At 43.4% G+C, this 16,844-nt stretch overlaps 1 protein-coding gene across 1 annotated transcript; it reads left to right on the forward strand.

Annotated features, from left to right (window-relative positions):
• The first annotated feature begins 9,552 nt into the window (after positions 1 to 9,552).
• On the forward strand, positions 9,553 to 16,521 carry angptl4 (angiopoietin-like 4). Its single transcript, XM_063219134.1, has 7 exons — positions 9,553 to 10,122; positions 10,995 to 11,105; positions 11,214 to 11,301; positions 13,398 to 13,511; positions 13,705 to 13,800; positions 14,219 to 14,497; positions 15,014 to 16,521. Exons 1-7 carry the CDS (start codon positions 9,610 to 9,612, stop codon positions 15,196 to 15,198), a joined length of 1,386 nt encoding a protein of 461 aa, XP_063075204.1. The 5' UTR covers positions 9,553 to 9,609; the 3' UTR covers positions 15,199 to 16,521.
• Positions 16,522 to 16,844: the final 323 nt, after the last annotated feature.

Raw genomic sequence — 16,844 nt, forward strand, 5'->3', positions numbered from 1 at the left:
TGCCAGTGATAGATGGCCTCTCTCGTGCAAACAGCACGTCTGTGCGTTGATACTAGTGCTATGCGCTGTTTGGACACCTGAGGACAGGACTAGGTCAGCATCATGAGAAAAACATAACGCTTTTTTTTTTTTTTTTTTAAGAAATGTAGGTCATATAGATGTTTTCAGTCTACCCCTAACAGTAACAGTCCTCTCTGCTTGGAATGGTTGACTTCTTTTGTGACTGACTTCGTAGTCTGTTGTGTGGTTTTCTTGCTGTACTGCAACTGCACCTGAAAGTATGTAAAACATTTCATGTTGTTGTTTTCATGTCATGTAAACATCATGGGAATAGCTTTTCCAGGACCTATCACCACATGTGTTTATCTAGCAAATTCTGTGTCAGAGGTCCATTATTGGCTGTGGCGGCTTTCCAGATTCTAAGACTAACAGCAACAGCTGCACAACAGCATAAGGGGTCTGACACACCAAGGCGGTAACGCGGCGCGGAACGGCCGCGGTTTTTACATTACATACATTGAAACCTATCTGTCCTTACACACCAACCGGCGGTAGTCGGGCGTCAGCGGCGCGGGAGCCGGCTCCGCGCCGCGCTGGATTTAGAAAATAGAACTCGAGCGTATTTTTCACGCCGGCGACCGGCGGTGTCTCATTCAAATGAATGGCAAAGTAGCACGCTAGCTTTAGCTGTGGGGAGGGTTTTGAACAGGACTGGCCGCGCACGCCAACGCTGTCAGTGTGCAAGGCAGAGAAAAGCACGCCGGCCAAAACTAAGCAGAAAGACTGCGTCCGTCCTGCGACCGTTCCGTTCCGCCTTGGTATGTTTTAGCCCTAAGGGGTCTTACACACCAAGGCGGTAAAGCGCCGCGGAACGGCCGCGTTTTTTACCGGCGTCGGTGAAAATACATTGAAACCTATCTGTCCTTACACACCAACCGGCGGTAGTCGGGCGTCAGCGGCGCGGGAGCCGGCTCCGCGCCGCGCTGCATTTGGAAAATAGAACTCGAGCGTATTTTTCACGCCGGCAACCGGCGGTGTCCCATTCAAATGAATGGCAAAGTAGCATGCTAGCTTTAGCTGTGGGGAGGGTTTTGAATAGGACTGGCCGCGCACGCCGACGCTGTCAGTGTGAAAGGCAGAGAAAAACTAGCCGGCTGAAAGACCGCGTCCGTCATGCTACCGTTCCGTTCCGCCTTAGTATGTTTTGGCCCTAACAGGCCTCTACATTAGCAGTGTAGGCTATATGAAGATCCAAAACATGCGCACATAGCACAAATATAATATAACATCAAAACGCACTGAAAAGTACCACAAAGGTCCTCTCTGTGTGTGTGTGTGTGTGTGTGTGTGTGTGTGTGTGTGTGTGTGTGTGTGTGTGTGTGTGTGTGTGTGTGTGTGTGTGTGTGTGTGTACGCGTGCGCGTTTGTGTGCACATGTCTTTATTTTCGTGTGTTCAGTAACTGTTACTGTGTGTGTGCTTGTGTGCGTGTGTGTGCGTGCATGTGTGCGTGCGTGCATGCGTGCGTGTGTGTCTGTGTGCAGCACACTTGTTTTATCATGCACTCTACTGTAATCAACTTCCTTTCAACAGCCAAAGTGTCTAAAACACTGTCCTTGCATACTTCAGACAGACCTGGATACAACGTTCACATCTCTTGCTCAAAGAAGTAGCAACACTCTCCTCACCAACATGGCCCATGCATGCTCACCTGACAAGACTGCAGAGCTAAAGGAGAGGCAGAAGGCATGTTGAAGCTTGTTTAAAGTTTGCTGCACAAAACAAAGACAAGTCCGTACCATGCTAGGAGAGGGTAACTTGGTCAGGGAACAGTAAAATTGTAACTGTTTTAATACGATACCACACACCGTGATCAAAGAAAGAATGATAGGGCTGCTCATCGCCCAAAAAAAACCCTACTCCTACACCAATATGTGATTCCAAGGTAGCAACATCTCGTGGCACTGGCAGACTTTATATAACTAAGAAATATGAACCAGAGAAAATGAATTCACGCACTGCCTATTGGTTTCACAAAAAGGACAACAGCTGTCAGATCGTCCGAGTCAGTAAACTGACATTAGTCCAACCGAGCATTTTGTGGGAAGAACTAAAGACCAGGGTTCACAAGAAGCCTCCTCAACTCTTTCGAGATTCATGGACAATCTGTTTGGTGGAGCAAGCCAAGATCACACCTTGCGCACACTGCAGGAGATTGCTTTCATACTTATGTTATGGGAACTAACAGTACATCTAAAATATTGCGAAATTAATATGCACATTGCATACCACCCAGCGCAGCTTGATTTCAATCAACAGGATATTTCCTTAAGCTATGCTTTCATGCACTGCATATCAATAAAGAGTAGTTGGCCAGAGAAAGGGAACCCTGCTGCCCGGATGCCCAAGCACATAGCATAGGCCGGGGCTGCACACTGAGTGCTTCTGGTCTAACACAAACACAAAGGCATTGAGTGTTGTTGAAATATATATATATATACATATCGCAAAGTCATAGAATAATAATCAATACATTCAGCATCGTTATCACGTACTGCACACTTTTCCTAAGATTGTGCAGCCCTGCTCACCACACATGGGAAGCATCTTGAAGCTATCATAACAAACAAAGGCTTCTTCATGCTGGCTGGGAATAAAATCCCAATATATCTTGGGAGACTTCAGCCACACAGTACCCAAACGGCCAAACTGTGTGTGTGTGTGTGTGTGTGTGTGTGTGTGTGTGTGTGTGTGTGTGTGTGTGTGTGTGTGTGTGTGTGTGTGTGTGTGTGTGTGTGTGTGTGTGTGTGTGTGTGTGTGTGTGTGTGTGTGTGTGTGTGTGTGTGAGAGAGTGCATGTGTGTGTGTGTGTGTGTGTGTGTGCGTGCGTGCGTGTGACATGTGGATCTCTTGGCTCCTCATGTGTGTGTGGACAGCATACTCCCAAACGTATGCAGGGAGGAGATACAGTCCTCCAGTCGAAGTTGTTTTATGGCAAATGTGAGTGTGTGGATCTGCAAAAACACGTTGGAGAAGAGGAATGCTGTCACATAGAGAGAGAGAGAGAGAGAGAGAGAGAGAGAGAGAGAGAGAGAGAGAGAGAGAGAGAGAGAGAGAGAGAGAGAGAGAGAGAGAGATTCTATGGATAGGATAGGATAGGATTCTATGGATAGGACATGGATGGAAATTAGCTTTGCAAACGTGAACTTCTATCAGCCACTGACAAATAAAATAATGTTTAAATCTACCAATCGCGAACGAAACGAAACAAAATTCACTACCCACTCACTCATATTTTTTGCCAGCTTTTGGCTTGTGGTGCAAGTTTCCACCCCTGCTGCCTTCATTTGGCAATGCCTTGCAGGATTGGTTTCTCAAGTACGAGCGAAGCATCAAGTTCAAAATGAAGAGCTCTTTTCCAAAATGAGATATATCCAAGAATGTTGGGAAATTGACATTTTTGTATTGGGCATTCCATTGAATTGCATTACAAAATGCATTTTATAGAGGTTTAAAAAGCATGTTCTCAAAACATTTGAATGGCAAGAATTCACACATAGATGATAGGAGTACTTATCAGTCAATTCCAATATTAAAATGCAAAAAGTTAAAAATGATGGATATAGCGTTTTGGAAAGGAGCTCTTCAAATGGACATGCATGGGACGGGTGTTGTGTGCTTGATGTGAATGTCCCGACATATGTAATGGTTTAAACACAGGGACTTGCTGCAAACGAGCCAAACAGATGGACATATTTTATGGGCCTTTTATAGATTGTGTCCCATGGGTTGAAGGCCATTCATGAGGGAATTACACTGTTTAGTGTTTTGCAGGGATGTTGTTGACATGTGCTATATTATTTTTCAACATTGCTTGATTACTGAAAAGCTTTAAAAGAATATACAGTAGTGTTTTAGATAATACATCTGATCAAAATACAAATTTCATTGTATACAATAGTATTCAGTAGGGTGGCACTCTCTGCTACATTTTGCATTTACCATTTTGTCTTTCGATTGTCATGTTGTCAAGGAATGGGACTTTATAACATGTAGTATAGACTTAGATAGTATAGCTTAACACTCTGGGTTGCCTTTCCCAAAAAATCTTAAGCAGCACTTGTGCCTGAATAGAACTTAAGTATGTGGTCCACCAAGGCAATATATCTGAAATGGGTCTTACGTCATCTCTAACATTTTATACATACACTATTTTAACTTTCACATGCACTTTGCACAAACATTTGACACTATTTGAATGTGTGAGACAAAAGATTGTATGTAGGCCTGTAAAATTATTGTTATTAACTGTCATATGTTGCCTAGCGGCCACATCGTGCGTAGCTTCTTACTGCAGCAGGGGTCACCAGCGACCCTATTCACTTGCTGAAAATGCTTAAATACAAAACGTACGTCATAACAACATTGCTATGACATTACAGAGAGCCATAGTGCTGCACTAAGGGGTTAAAGGTGCATTGTGTAAGATTTTTAGTCGTTTATTTCCAGAATTCATGCTACCCATTCACTAAAGTTACCTTTTTCATGAATACTTACCACCACCATCAAATTCTAAGTATTCATTATGACTGGGAAAATTCCACTTTTCATACATGAAAAGGGGGATCTTCTCAATGGTCCACCATTTAGAATTTCCTGAAATGACTGTACTTGGGCCATACTAGGAATTATGAGTTTATTACTTAGTAAACTTTCATGAAAGAATCAAATTTGGCAATAGGCAACCCCGTTTCAATGAGCAGCATAGTTGCAGTACATTTTTTGACCATTTCCTGCACAGTGCACCTTTAAGTATTACTTAGGCTTAAGTACTACTTCAATGCGTCTGGCACACAGAAAAAATAAGTTAATTGAAGCACCTTTAGATGCCATTGTGGGGTGACCCTTAAAGATTTCAGAAGAAGCTATGGGTGAAAAATGAGTTCTTGGAGTAACCCACAGGTTTTCTAGAAGTTGCGTGAGAATCTTTAGGGGTAGCCCCAGGGCTCTTCACAGAACTTTTTGTTGTTGTTGTTGTTTATATGTTCCTCAAACACATTTTGAGCTCCCCTGAAGTGACAACTTTTTTCACAGTATCACAGAAGAAGATATTTGATCTACCTTCGCAGCACAAACAAAAACAAATCTGCATCTACATCTGATGGACTCAACTGTTGAAAGTAGCCTAAGCGAGATAGCAGCTGTTCCTCTACATTCCTAAAGTGAGTCCGAATAATGCATCTGTGTCTCCTGCATCCTTAGACTTTAAGTGTCTATGCTTTATCCATCAGACGATGGCCATGGCTACCTGCAATCAGGATGGGTGTGCAGGAAGGAAGGGTTGATACGGGCATGGTGTAGCTACAGTAGGTAGCCTAAGTGGTAAACCTTTCCTTTGCCACATTTAGAATTTATAGACTACCAAATGACGTCATGGTAATATGGCTCCAAGAGGAATCTACATTAATTTGGGGAGAAAATCCTCCCTGCAGGGTATGTCATTAATATTGTGAGACCATGTGCCTGCTACATGTTTGCATGTTCTTGGTTATTTATGTTTTGCTGACGTAGGTGAAAGGAAAAAAAGACGAACATGGGGTGAGGAGAAAGTAAGTGAGTACTTCCACCTCAACAATAAGAAAGGAAACAGGACAAGTATCATTAAACATTCTGTTGTTCCTCTTGAAAGCTCTCTCAGGAGCTATCCCACTTCATAGAGGAATTCAGGCCGTTTCCACCACTGGAGTTGGTCCTTGACAGGAAATCCTGCCCCCTACCCTTGCAACCCCAAGGAGAGAACTGAACTATTTAGATCCAGTCGTGGTGGAATGTAGACCTTGGAGCAGCACGCACTGGAGGATGTATGTATGGTGGTGATGACTCCATAGGGAGGTGCCTTACATTGCACTGCGATGCGCGCCCTGCTGCATCTGACCACTAGGTGGCAGAGGAGAGTGCCTCTCTTGCCTCTTGCTTCTCCACAGGCATGCATTCCCCGCCAGTAAATTAACGTTCTCCAACCACACCGGGTTTGGAAAGTTAAACACTTTTCCAGGTAGAAACACATTTTTTGTTATTCACAAATCAGATTGAATGAATGAATGTGATTTTTTTTTTATGTGGGTGCCAATTTTAAGCGTTATCTTATCTTTTAAACTACACAGTGGGTTTTACACCTTAGGGCCCCACATACACTGAAAAAAGGGCAATGTTTTCCCATTAAAGCGTTCCATTAAGAGTAATACACCAAATACATTTAAACATCACTGTAATAAAATAATTACAGTAAATATGGTTATAAACGTAGTGTTCACCGCATAAACATCTTAGATGTGTATAAACAGGTGCAATAACCTACCTATGAAGTCTTGGGAACACGTTCCAGAGGCAACCCCGAATGACCTGCCACAGAACAGGTTGTTTCATCACAAGACTGCCATGGGTCCATTTAAGCTGTACAAACCAGCCAGACAGAACAGTTCCATTCATGCCTGAGGGATCTTATTGTCCAGAGACAAATCATTCCTCTTTCATGCAACACAAACCCAAACAACTTGGGCACTGGGGCATCAGCTGGCACACCAAGACCTCCTCATTACCGTCAGCTGTTGGGAAAGAAAAGACACAAACATTTCAGCAGGCGAAAGAAAAACATTACGACATGTGATATCAAGGGTGGAAGAAAGCCTCATCCAGTCAAGTACACTTCAAACATTCCACGCTGAGCCCTTTAGATTGAACTTCTTTGTGTAAGGTGAAGTAATCAGGCATTAAAAGGATTACAGGCCCATTGAGAATAGTGTACATGTGAGGTAAAAGGGGGGACTACATGCATGAAATTATACTTATGACGTTTCAGCCATTGTTGAGCCCCATGCAGTGAGGTCTGTACTGCACTGAGTGATACAGATGTTATGCATTGGGAATTTAGGCAAAAGGTCACCGCTCAGAAAACTTCCATGTCTAGGACATACAGCTGTTGCTTTGGTAACAAACCGGTCATTTTACATTTCTTGTGAGTGACTAATCAGGCAGTATAAATGATACGGAGTCTGGAGGACAAGGAATTCACTTAACACTGTGTGAGATTTTTAGTTGTTTATTTCCACAATGTATGCTGCCCATTCACTAATGTTACCTTTTTCATGAAAAAAGTTAACTTAGGGCCCGATTATGACAATTCTAATCTTTAAATCAGTTTCAAATATCAAAGCTGAATAGGTAATAACAAGTAAGCATGTTTCTTGGCTCACTTCACTGAAAAAACACTAGTACTGAGAAACATCATAACTCCGCAGCAATTTGGATGAAGTCGTTCATGTGTAGGTTTCAATCGGCATCCCGCTGGTAATTGGTAAGCACATGTTTAGACAAGGCTTCTTCGCTCCAAACATCGCCGCAAAGAAGGTTTTTTTTCTTTCTTTCTTGAAGGGAACATCTCACTGAGGGAAGGCTTTTAAAGTGTTTTCACATGTGTGGCACCCAGAGCAGACATGCAGGATAAGTGCAATCAGGCCTGCCGACAGGGGGGGACACAAAGGGGTATGTTGTCCCGGTCCCAGGGAGATAGGGGGCCCAGAATTGGGTCCCCATTGCATTGCATGTATTGGGTAGGGGGCCCTTTCAGACGACTTCGTCCTGGGCCCAGAGAAAGCTGTCAGCGGCCCTGAGTGCAGCAATCCCTGTGGAGAGATGAAGCCCATCATCACAGATGCGGCAGCTAGGGCGGGATGCTGTGGGACCACTTCCACCCCCACAGCAGCACACACTGTCCTGTCCTCGCCTCTGAACTCCCAGAGTCCCTGATTTCCACTTCACTACTACAAACCCATCTATTTAAAGGAGGTTTCCATTTTCTGTTTTATTTTATTTTTTGTTGTTGTTGTTGGGGAAACCACACAATGAAATGGAAACAGCTTTCAGTTTAATGGTGATGTGGGAGAGGGGCAAAGCACAAGAAAACCAATGTTTTCACAGAATACACTTTTGAAGAATTATTACTTGACCATTATAAACATCAGTTTATCTACAGATATTTTCTGTTGTACATTCACATCATTCATTATGTCATCAACGGATACACAGTTTTAAGAAGATGTTCCATTTTGGATATCAAAGAACAATCCCTTCTAGCATCAGAGGGAAGGGGTTTAAAACACTTTTGATGTATTTGTAATTGAAGAGCTCTTTTCCAAAACGATATATCCACCATTTTTTACTTTTTGCATTTTAATATTGGAATTGACTGTTAAGAAGTCTTATAATCGATGTGTGAATTCTTGCCATTCAAACATTTTCAGAACATACTTTTTAAACCTCTATAAAATGCATTTTGCAATGCAATTCAATGGAAAGCCCAATAGAAAAAAGTCAATTTCCCAACATTGTATAACGTCGATATATCTGATTTTGGAAAAGAGCTCTTCAATTGATCTCTATAGTTAGCTACTCTCTTTATTGCGGATGGGCTTGCCGGAGGGGTCGTTGACACTTTGAAAGACTCCAAGACATCATAATAACAATGCTATGACATTACAAAGAGCCTTAAGTAACAAATGAAGACTTGATCATTACAATCTTGAGGACTATACATTTATAACTATATACGTTTATAGTCGTCTCTGCGAAAAGAGGTTAACTATTACAACAATAAGTTAAAAAAGTTCACCTGCCAACTGAACTCAGAGGGGTTTCTTTTTTCGGGGGATGTGTGGGGGTGTGTGGGGGGGGGCTATCTGTACCCACCACACACAGTCTGCTCCTCAATAGTCTGGCAAGGGTGCTCCTCTGGACGTGCTGCAGGGGGAGAACACAGCCCTCTCTGTGCATGAACTTTCCCCTAATTCTCACAGTGCTCCTCACTCACTCCGCAGCAGTCGAACAGAACAGAGCACCTCAGGCCAATTCATTCAGCCAGGTCACGTTCTCCCCGTCACTCACGAAAGGCTCCTCTCTTTGTACAGTGACTTCACAAACCTCCCCTCCCCCGACTATCTCCCCATGGCAATGTGTTTTTACTGTCTTTGCTGATCAGAGACAGGCACATTCCACAATGTATATGGATGGACCTAAACGAGTTAACTTGGGAAACTTAAATTGCAGAATCATACTACAACCAACTTGTTTGGTCCTCCATGACAGGCCTGCAAGGAGGCCACATCATAATGAAAATGTATCGCCTTCCACATTTATTGAAATGTAAGAGATTCAAAAGTTGTTAATGACTTTATTGCTAATGTGTTACAGCCATGTATTACTATCTATGAAAAGTCCAATATTACACACTACACATCCTGTCTTGTCAGTACTAAACTGTATTGTACTATCAACACTACCACCATCAACTGGAGTAATCAAGATTAAAATCTTGTCTTATTGTTACATCATTGTCCCTGCTCAGTGGTGCTCGAAGAGAGTGAAGACAAGGAGGTGGAGGGGGAGAAACCTGAGCGCCGGCCACTCCCCCTTTGGGGTGGGGACCAATGAGAGCCGGCTGCTGCGGCTCCCAGCCTATATATAACACATGCGTGCCCATTGACAGCCGGAGCTGGCTCTGTGTGCTAACTTCTACTACACACCAAAGACAACCCACCCCGACGCGAGGAACTCAAGATGAAGGTCACTGTCACCAACCTGATGTTGTGCACTGCACTCCTTGCCACCACCGGGTCAGGCTTCCCGCTTGAGAGGAAGGGGGCTACTGGGAAGGAGAAGAGGGTCCAGTACGCCGCCTGGGACGATGTGAACGTGCTGGCCCATGGCTTGCTGCAGCTGGGCCAAGGCCTGAAGGAGCATGTGGATAAAACCAAGCTCCAGGTGCGGGACATCACAGCCAAGCTGAAGTCCTTCAACGGCACCGTGGTCGACCTGGGCAAGCTGACCCAGAGGCTGCAGGAGGACAACAACGTGCTGAAGGCCAGGACGGAGGGTCTGGAGGCGAGGGAGAGCCAGGTGCTCAACATCTCCTCCGAGCTGAGGGAGAGGGCCGAGGAGATGCTGATGGAGAAGGAGAGGGTGCGTGAGAGGATGGACAAGCTGGAGGAGAAAGTGAACGGCGCGCTGCAGGGACAGGGAGAGAGCTTGCAAGGTACCACTGGAAACCTCACTGATGCCAGAACTATCCAGGTAGGTCAAGACACACTTGGTCAACAGACACTTCACACTTGTGTTTTCCCCATTGCTGTTGCTACGTGTTTGTGGTGGAACTGTTTAAAGAATAGTTGATGTTTACAATGTTCACAAAAACTGACAGATACGCATGCACATATACCATTGCATCAGAGGCCATCACCCAAGGGTACAAGGACAAGAGTAAAATGAGCATGGAAATGAAATTGAATGAAATTATTTCTCATTTTAAAATTCTCATTTAAATGTTTTCATTCTAAATACTGGTAGTCTACACGAGCAAATGATGTATTGAACTGTTTGCCAGATTTCAAATGCTTTGTTTAAATTTAGCTTAAGAATGGGCAAACGTAAAGCATCCACAAGTCTATCATCAGTAATGGTATAGGGTTACACTGACCTTAGAGAGAAGAACAGCAGTGCATTAAAAGCGCCTCAGTGGGTGTGTTGCAACACGAATTGTGCTGGAGGCGGCGTGCTATATGTGCAAGAGACTGCCATCACTTTACTGCCAGACAAAGAACGGAACAAATGTGAAACATGTGCAAGGCTGCAAGCTGTCTCCCCACTGAGCACTAACGTTTAACCATAACGGAGTGCGCCACATGTTCATCCATTTTGGCGCTATTTAGCCTCATGTTTTGTATGCATTGTAAAGTGTCCTACTTCTGTGTTTATGGTACACTGGTTCTATATGACCCCAGTTATGTAACAAGGCCCTGAGGTAACCTATTCATTCTTCCGTTGAAAAAAAAGTGTCTGGAAAAAAGAGTCTGGCGCAAAGAGTCATTTAATATCATGTTACAGAAGAACCATTTGGAACATTTATGTAAGACGTAATGACATACGTGGCTCTCCATTTGTTCCAGGGTATGATGGAGGCACAGAATCGCCGGATAGACGAACTCGTTGACAGAATAAAGCAACAGCAGGAAAAACTGGACAAGCAGAACATCCGCATCCGAACCCTTCAGAATCAGGTAGGCCAATGCCCGAATTCAGCATCAATGTATTACAGTAGTAATTGACGTTTTACGCACAGTTTACTGTGGGTGTCAGGCCACTTAAAGTTTCCTCCTCATTCACAGATACAGATCAATTTGCAGTCGTTTCTGAAGCGAAAAGACGATGCCATTTCCCAAAATGGCAGCATCGAACAACGCGATTCTCCACTAGGTAAGCCGTGGGATTTTACTTTAATCTACCGATTAGAATAGGGCCTACTGTCTTGTTAGGTTGAGGCGTAGGGGTCATCTTGTGAGCGGTATTAATATCTTAAAGTAGGCTAGGCGTGCGAACTGTCTTGTTGCCACAGGCTGCCACAAGGCCTACTTTTGAGTAGGTTATTTGAATTAATCAGTAGGCCTATATGTAGGCTAATGTGTAGGCCTAATGTTAAAAATGTAGTATTAATTCAAGTGTAGCCTTTAAATTGTAAATAACTAAACTACATAAGCAACCCAGCACATGCTCATAAAATTTCTACTTTAGGCTGTGCAATTAAAAGAAATTACCATTGCCTCGACCACTTGGTCAGAAGTAGGTGAAAGGTAACCCCTGTCTGAACTGAGTATTAGGCCTGAAGAAAAAAACTGAACCGTCATCCAGCAGAACGGTTTACACCCCTCCAAGCAAGTTTTGACATCATTGGATACAAAGAATGTTGTAAGAGAAACAGTCTAGCTGGACCCTTTCCAACTAGGTGGCAGTTCATTCGTCTTGAATAGTGTTAAGCCAGGGTCACAAACACTCCCCAAGAACAGGCGGATTTGTTTTAAATCTGACAGAAATGAGGGTGGGGGGAAGGGACCCTCGGGAATCTAGAATGCTATGTTCTACAGATTAGGTTCCCCCCCCCCTCTATTTGGCTCAAAGCCAGTTAACCTCATGTTGAGGGGAAAATACCCTATTTCAGGTATGCGAACTTTGTACAGACTTTTTTTTTGCTGTTTAAAAGACAGCCGTAATCACCCCCACAAAGAAAAGCACTGTCACTTCCTTTAAGAATTCACAACCTTTACCCTAGATCTGTCAGAGGCAGACGGCCCTCCACCCACCCCTGTCTCTCCATCCATACATCCCCCAACTCTCCTCCCCTCAGTGTCTGTTAAGTGTGCCAAAGTTGAGGAGGACAAACCCCCCAGGCAATGAACCAGCTCCCCTATTCTAAACAATTTGTATTTGTCCATCGGCCCAGATAAACCAACCCCTGTATAAAACCCAGACCCGTTGTGTGCACATGTGCAAGTTGATGCATGTTCCGACGAAATGTGCACAAGTTCTTTCAATGAATACAGGCTATTTATTGCAGAAAACTCAATTGAGTTAGTGAACCACTGCTTAAAACGTGCAGTGTTTGTGTTGTCTAAGATACATCCATTCAGAAAACATTTTTGCTGTGTGCCTGAACCTCTGTATAAAAGCCACAGCCCCAGAGTTGCCCTCTGTTATTTAGAGAGAGGCATTTGGGGAGTGCCGCCAACATATTCTTTCCCATTTGGCACGAGACTACCATTTACCCTTGAGGGCTACAAGGCAGCTCGAATGGCAGCAGTAGCATTCTGTGAGCATGCAGAGAACATGCACCCCAGTGTCAGGCCCTGCATGCTGTGCACGTGAAGCAGGCGTGAGTGCCTTTGTGTGGGGGCTGGGACTGGAGACACAAGGAGGAGGGTGTGTGTGCTGCTGAGACCTGTGTGTGTAATCAATACCAGCTGAGACGAGTCTTGGGAACTGGGGGAAAGGTTATGTTTACTGCTAGAATTGACTCTGTGGTGAAGGAACTTTTCTTTGTCTGGAAAAAAGAAGGCCCAGGGTCTTGGTGATTCACCAAGTCGCTCGCAAACAGTGGAGGGTGGGGAAGATATCAGTGTGCTGTGTCTTTTTTTTGTAATCATATCTTCTTTTATCTAAGTGAGGTTTTCCTAAGTATCTAAGTATCTAAGTGCCAGTGGTGTGTTTAGACAAATACACTGATTAGATTATGAAAATGCCAGCCCTTATCTACTCCACTAACTGTGCTGGTAGACACAGTGCATCATTGAGCCATAACAAAGCCCCAAAGGCAAAACAAGTACAAATGTATTCCGCATGTCTTCATCCCATAACAAAGGCATTATTTGTGGTGTAGTGCCATTTAATTGGTTTAAGAGAAACACGATTATTTACACACATGCTGGTATCTTGAAATAATAAACTGGACTGTTTTAAAAGTAGTCAATAATAACCATTTTTGTGGTTTTGTGTTGTGTTTGTTTGTGTGTGTCATACAGATACAGCCTCGGACTGCCATGAACTTTTTCTGAGAGGAGAGACCACCTCTGGTGTGTACACAATCAAGCCGCTACAATCTGAGCCTTTTGAGGTCTCCTGTGAGATGACAGCAGGTGTGTGTGTCCACACGAACGAATCCTCATCACACTCACCGGCCGCTGCATACACACTGTAGCCCACACCTAGCAGTAATTCCCGTGGTCATTCTAGAAGAGGCGTGTTTGGTTCTTTATGGACTTATCTATGACAATGACTTGAAAGTAATTCTTGACTAATCCCCTTTCCTCTGTTTCCTTTGCCCTGCAGATGGGGGCTGGACAGTCATCCAGAGGCGCCAGGACGGCTCAGTGGATTTTGATCAGCTCTGGCAGGCCTACCAGAGTGGATTTGGAAACTTGAATGGTAAATGTCGAATGGCGTTTTTTTTAGAAAGCAAACACACATTGCCAGTAGCTAGCCACCTACAGTCAAACAAGTGACCCAGAAGATTGCTCCATGCCTGGCGCATACCCGCTGGAAATACATGTTTTGACAGCTTTCACCAGCAGAGTTTAAATAAGACATAGTTGCCTGCACACGAGCTCTGGATCAGACTTTGGACTTTTACAGACGAGGATCAGGACAATCCTAGTAGAGTGGACATGGCAGAAATCACTGTAAAATCCCTTGGGCTAATGTAATTGAAGGATTTAAGCGCCCGCTCCCTGAATTCAATTAAAGGATTAGCCTTATATCACTCACAGCCCTGTAAATTTGTATATGCCACCTTTGCACTGTACGCTGACCGCCCTGGACACGCTTTTTTTTTTGTCTTTCTCAGGTGAATTTTGGCTGGGCCTGCAGAAGATCCACTCGCTGTCCAAAGACGGCAGCTACATCCTCAAGGTCCAGCTCAGTGACTGGAGGGACGACACGGAGACGATCAAGTTCCCCTTCCGGCTGAGCGGGGAGGAGAGCAACTACTCCCTGCACATCCAGGACAACACCTCCAGGAACCAGGAGGGAGCCCTGTCCTCCGACCCCGCCGGCTTGCCCTTCTCCACCCGCGACAAAGACAACGACCAGAAGAGCGACATCAACTGCGCCAAGCACCTTTCTGGTGAGTACTCTAACTTAACTTCCTGGGAAAGTGTGTTGCTTCATTCTTTAAAGGGACATTGTGTAGGAAATGGTCAGAAAAGGTACTGCAACTATGCTGCTAATTGAAACTGGGCTGCCTATTGCCAAATTTGATCTTTACATGAAAGTTTACAAAGTAATAAACTAATATTTTCTATTATGGCCCAAGTACAGTCGTTTTTGCAGCTAAAAATGGCTATTTCTAGAAATTCAAAATGGCGGACCATGGAGAAGATCCCCCTTTTCATATGAAAAATGCCATTTTTCCAGTCATAATGAATACTTAGAATTTGATGGTGATGGTAAGTATGAATGAAAAAGGTAACATTAGTGAATGGGTAGCATGAATTCTGGAAATAAACAACTAAAAATCTCACACAGTGTCCCTTTAAACATAAAAAAAAAAAAACATTATTATTACAATTACAATGTAATTGTGCTATCTATCCTCACATGCAAATTCTAAGTATGGACCTATACTGCTGCTTTCCTCCAGGTGGATGGTGGTTCAGCAACTGTGGACACTCCAACTTGAACGGCAGATACTTCTCCACCCCCCCACCCAAGCAGCGGCACCAGAGGAAGCAGGGAGTGTTCTGGAAGACCTGGCGTGGCCGCTACTACCCCCTCAAGACCACGGTGATGATGATCGCCCCCTTGGAGATTGAAAACAAGTCCTAGAGAGGGAGAGACAAGTCTCTTTGAGAGGGAGAGTCTTGTGTTTCAGGAGAGAGGCGGGACATTTTATAAACGAGTCGTGAACTACTGAGTTTTAAAAAAAAATGTAAAATCCAAGTTTTACGGTGACCCAAAATAGCTGAAAACAGTGAAATTTGCCAAATATTCAATTGTAGCAAAAACATGGTGCTTGGACAATTCATGTTGAATGTTCACAATTTCACTCAGCACAAGGGCTCAGATGGCCATTTTTGTATTTTGGCAGAGTGGACATGGAGATAGCATTAGATCACCACGGCTTTAAATGAATACCAGCCAACCAGCCATATGCTAGTGAAATTTGAGTTTGGCTGGTATAAAAAAAGATCAACTTACTAACCACTTTGACCCATTAGGGACTGTGTATTTGGCTAGTAAGATGAACATCTATTAGCCATTTTGGCTGGTGATGAAAAAAGTTAATTTAGAGCCCTGCAGATCACTGTCTCTGGGACTGAAAGAGAGACATCCAAATAGCCAAGAACTGGATGTGCCTAAGCTAAACATGTATCGACACGTTTGCATATTGCAAGCATCTTTTCAAATTTTCCACATGTAGAGACGGAGCTGGTATGAGGGGTGCACTGAGAGGCCCCCAGCACTGTATGATATTTATGCTTTTCCATAGAATAACTTTAACGAAAAACAGGGCTGTTTAAAGACCTGGTTTCATGGACCAAACACCACCACAATCATTTGGAGAAGAAGAGACCTCCATTTATGGCATTAGTAATCCCATGGCATTATCTAAAGTCTAAGGTAGAGTACAGACAGACCTGCAAGAGTGGGGTAGCTATGTAATTGTTCATTTGTGCACACAATGCTTTTTTTTTTTAATGCCCTTAAAGATTATACCGCTGTAAGTGTTTTCTACTGGTTGATGATGTTTCATTGATGACTCCACGGCTTATTTCCATGGAGAATTGTTATTTTCAGTCATATTGACTGCATTTTATTACTGAAGTTTTGTCCACTTCCTGTAAATACTAAAAAGATTTTTACGTCGACTGAACCTTTAAAACCTTGAAATGTAAACACTTTCAGTTGTGCTACAGTTGTAATATTCCCAGTTGTTGTTGAAGACTGACATGTCCTTATTTTTTCTATTTAAGTGTTGTAAAAATCACTGTTTACTTCATCTTTTGTTAATTATTTATATTTCAAATATTTCCCGAAACCATAAGAAAACTTTTGCTATTGTTTTCTTTCTTTTTCTACACAACAAAGAGGAACTGATGTTCAAGTCATTTGTCCATAGCGGGCCAATAAAAAACATATTTGAAAACATAACATTTTCTCTGTCCTTTATATTTTGGTGTTGGTGTGAAATTTGATACCCATACAAGCCATCTCAAATAGAAGTCAGAAATGTAATTTCTATTGTACAGATTCCAGGTGGTTATAGGTGGGATAGTGCTGCTTTATCGAACAGCAGGAATGGCATTTGTTAATCTACGTTTGCGTAGGCCTATTGTGTGTATGTGATTTTTGTCAATGTCTTAAACTGTATGTGTGTTTAGTTTAACTGCACATTGGACATAAATGCAATTTCAAACTTCTGTGCTAACCCTGTTACATAGATTTTTGACATTTAACTACACTTGACCTGA

The sequence above is a fragment of the Engraulis encrasicolus genome, chromosome 16, assembly GCF_034702125.1.
Source record: "Engraulis encrasicolus isolate BLACKSEA-1 chromosome 16, IST_EnEncr_1.0, whole genome shotgun sequence".
Taxonomy (NCBI): Eukaryota; Metazoa; Chordata; class Actinopteri; order Clupeiformes; family Engraulidae; genus Engraulis; species Engraulis encrasicolus.

Coding starts and splice junctions, on each gene's coding strand:
- angptl4 (XM_063219134.1), top strand. CDS start 9,610: ATGAAGGTCACTGTCACCAACCTGATGTTGTGCACTGCACTCCTTGCC. Junction 10,123..10,994: donor CTGATGCCAGAACTATCCAG/GTAGGTCAAGAC, acceptor CATTTGTTCCAG/GGTATGATGGAGGCACAGAA. Junction 14,498..15,013: donor CTGCGCCAAGCACCTTTCTG/GTGAGTACTCTA, acceptor GCTTTCCTCCAG/GTGGATGGTGGTTCAGCAAC.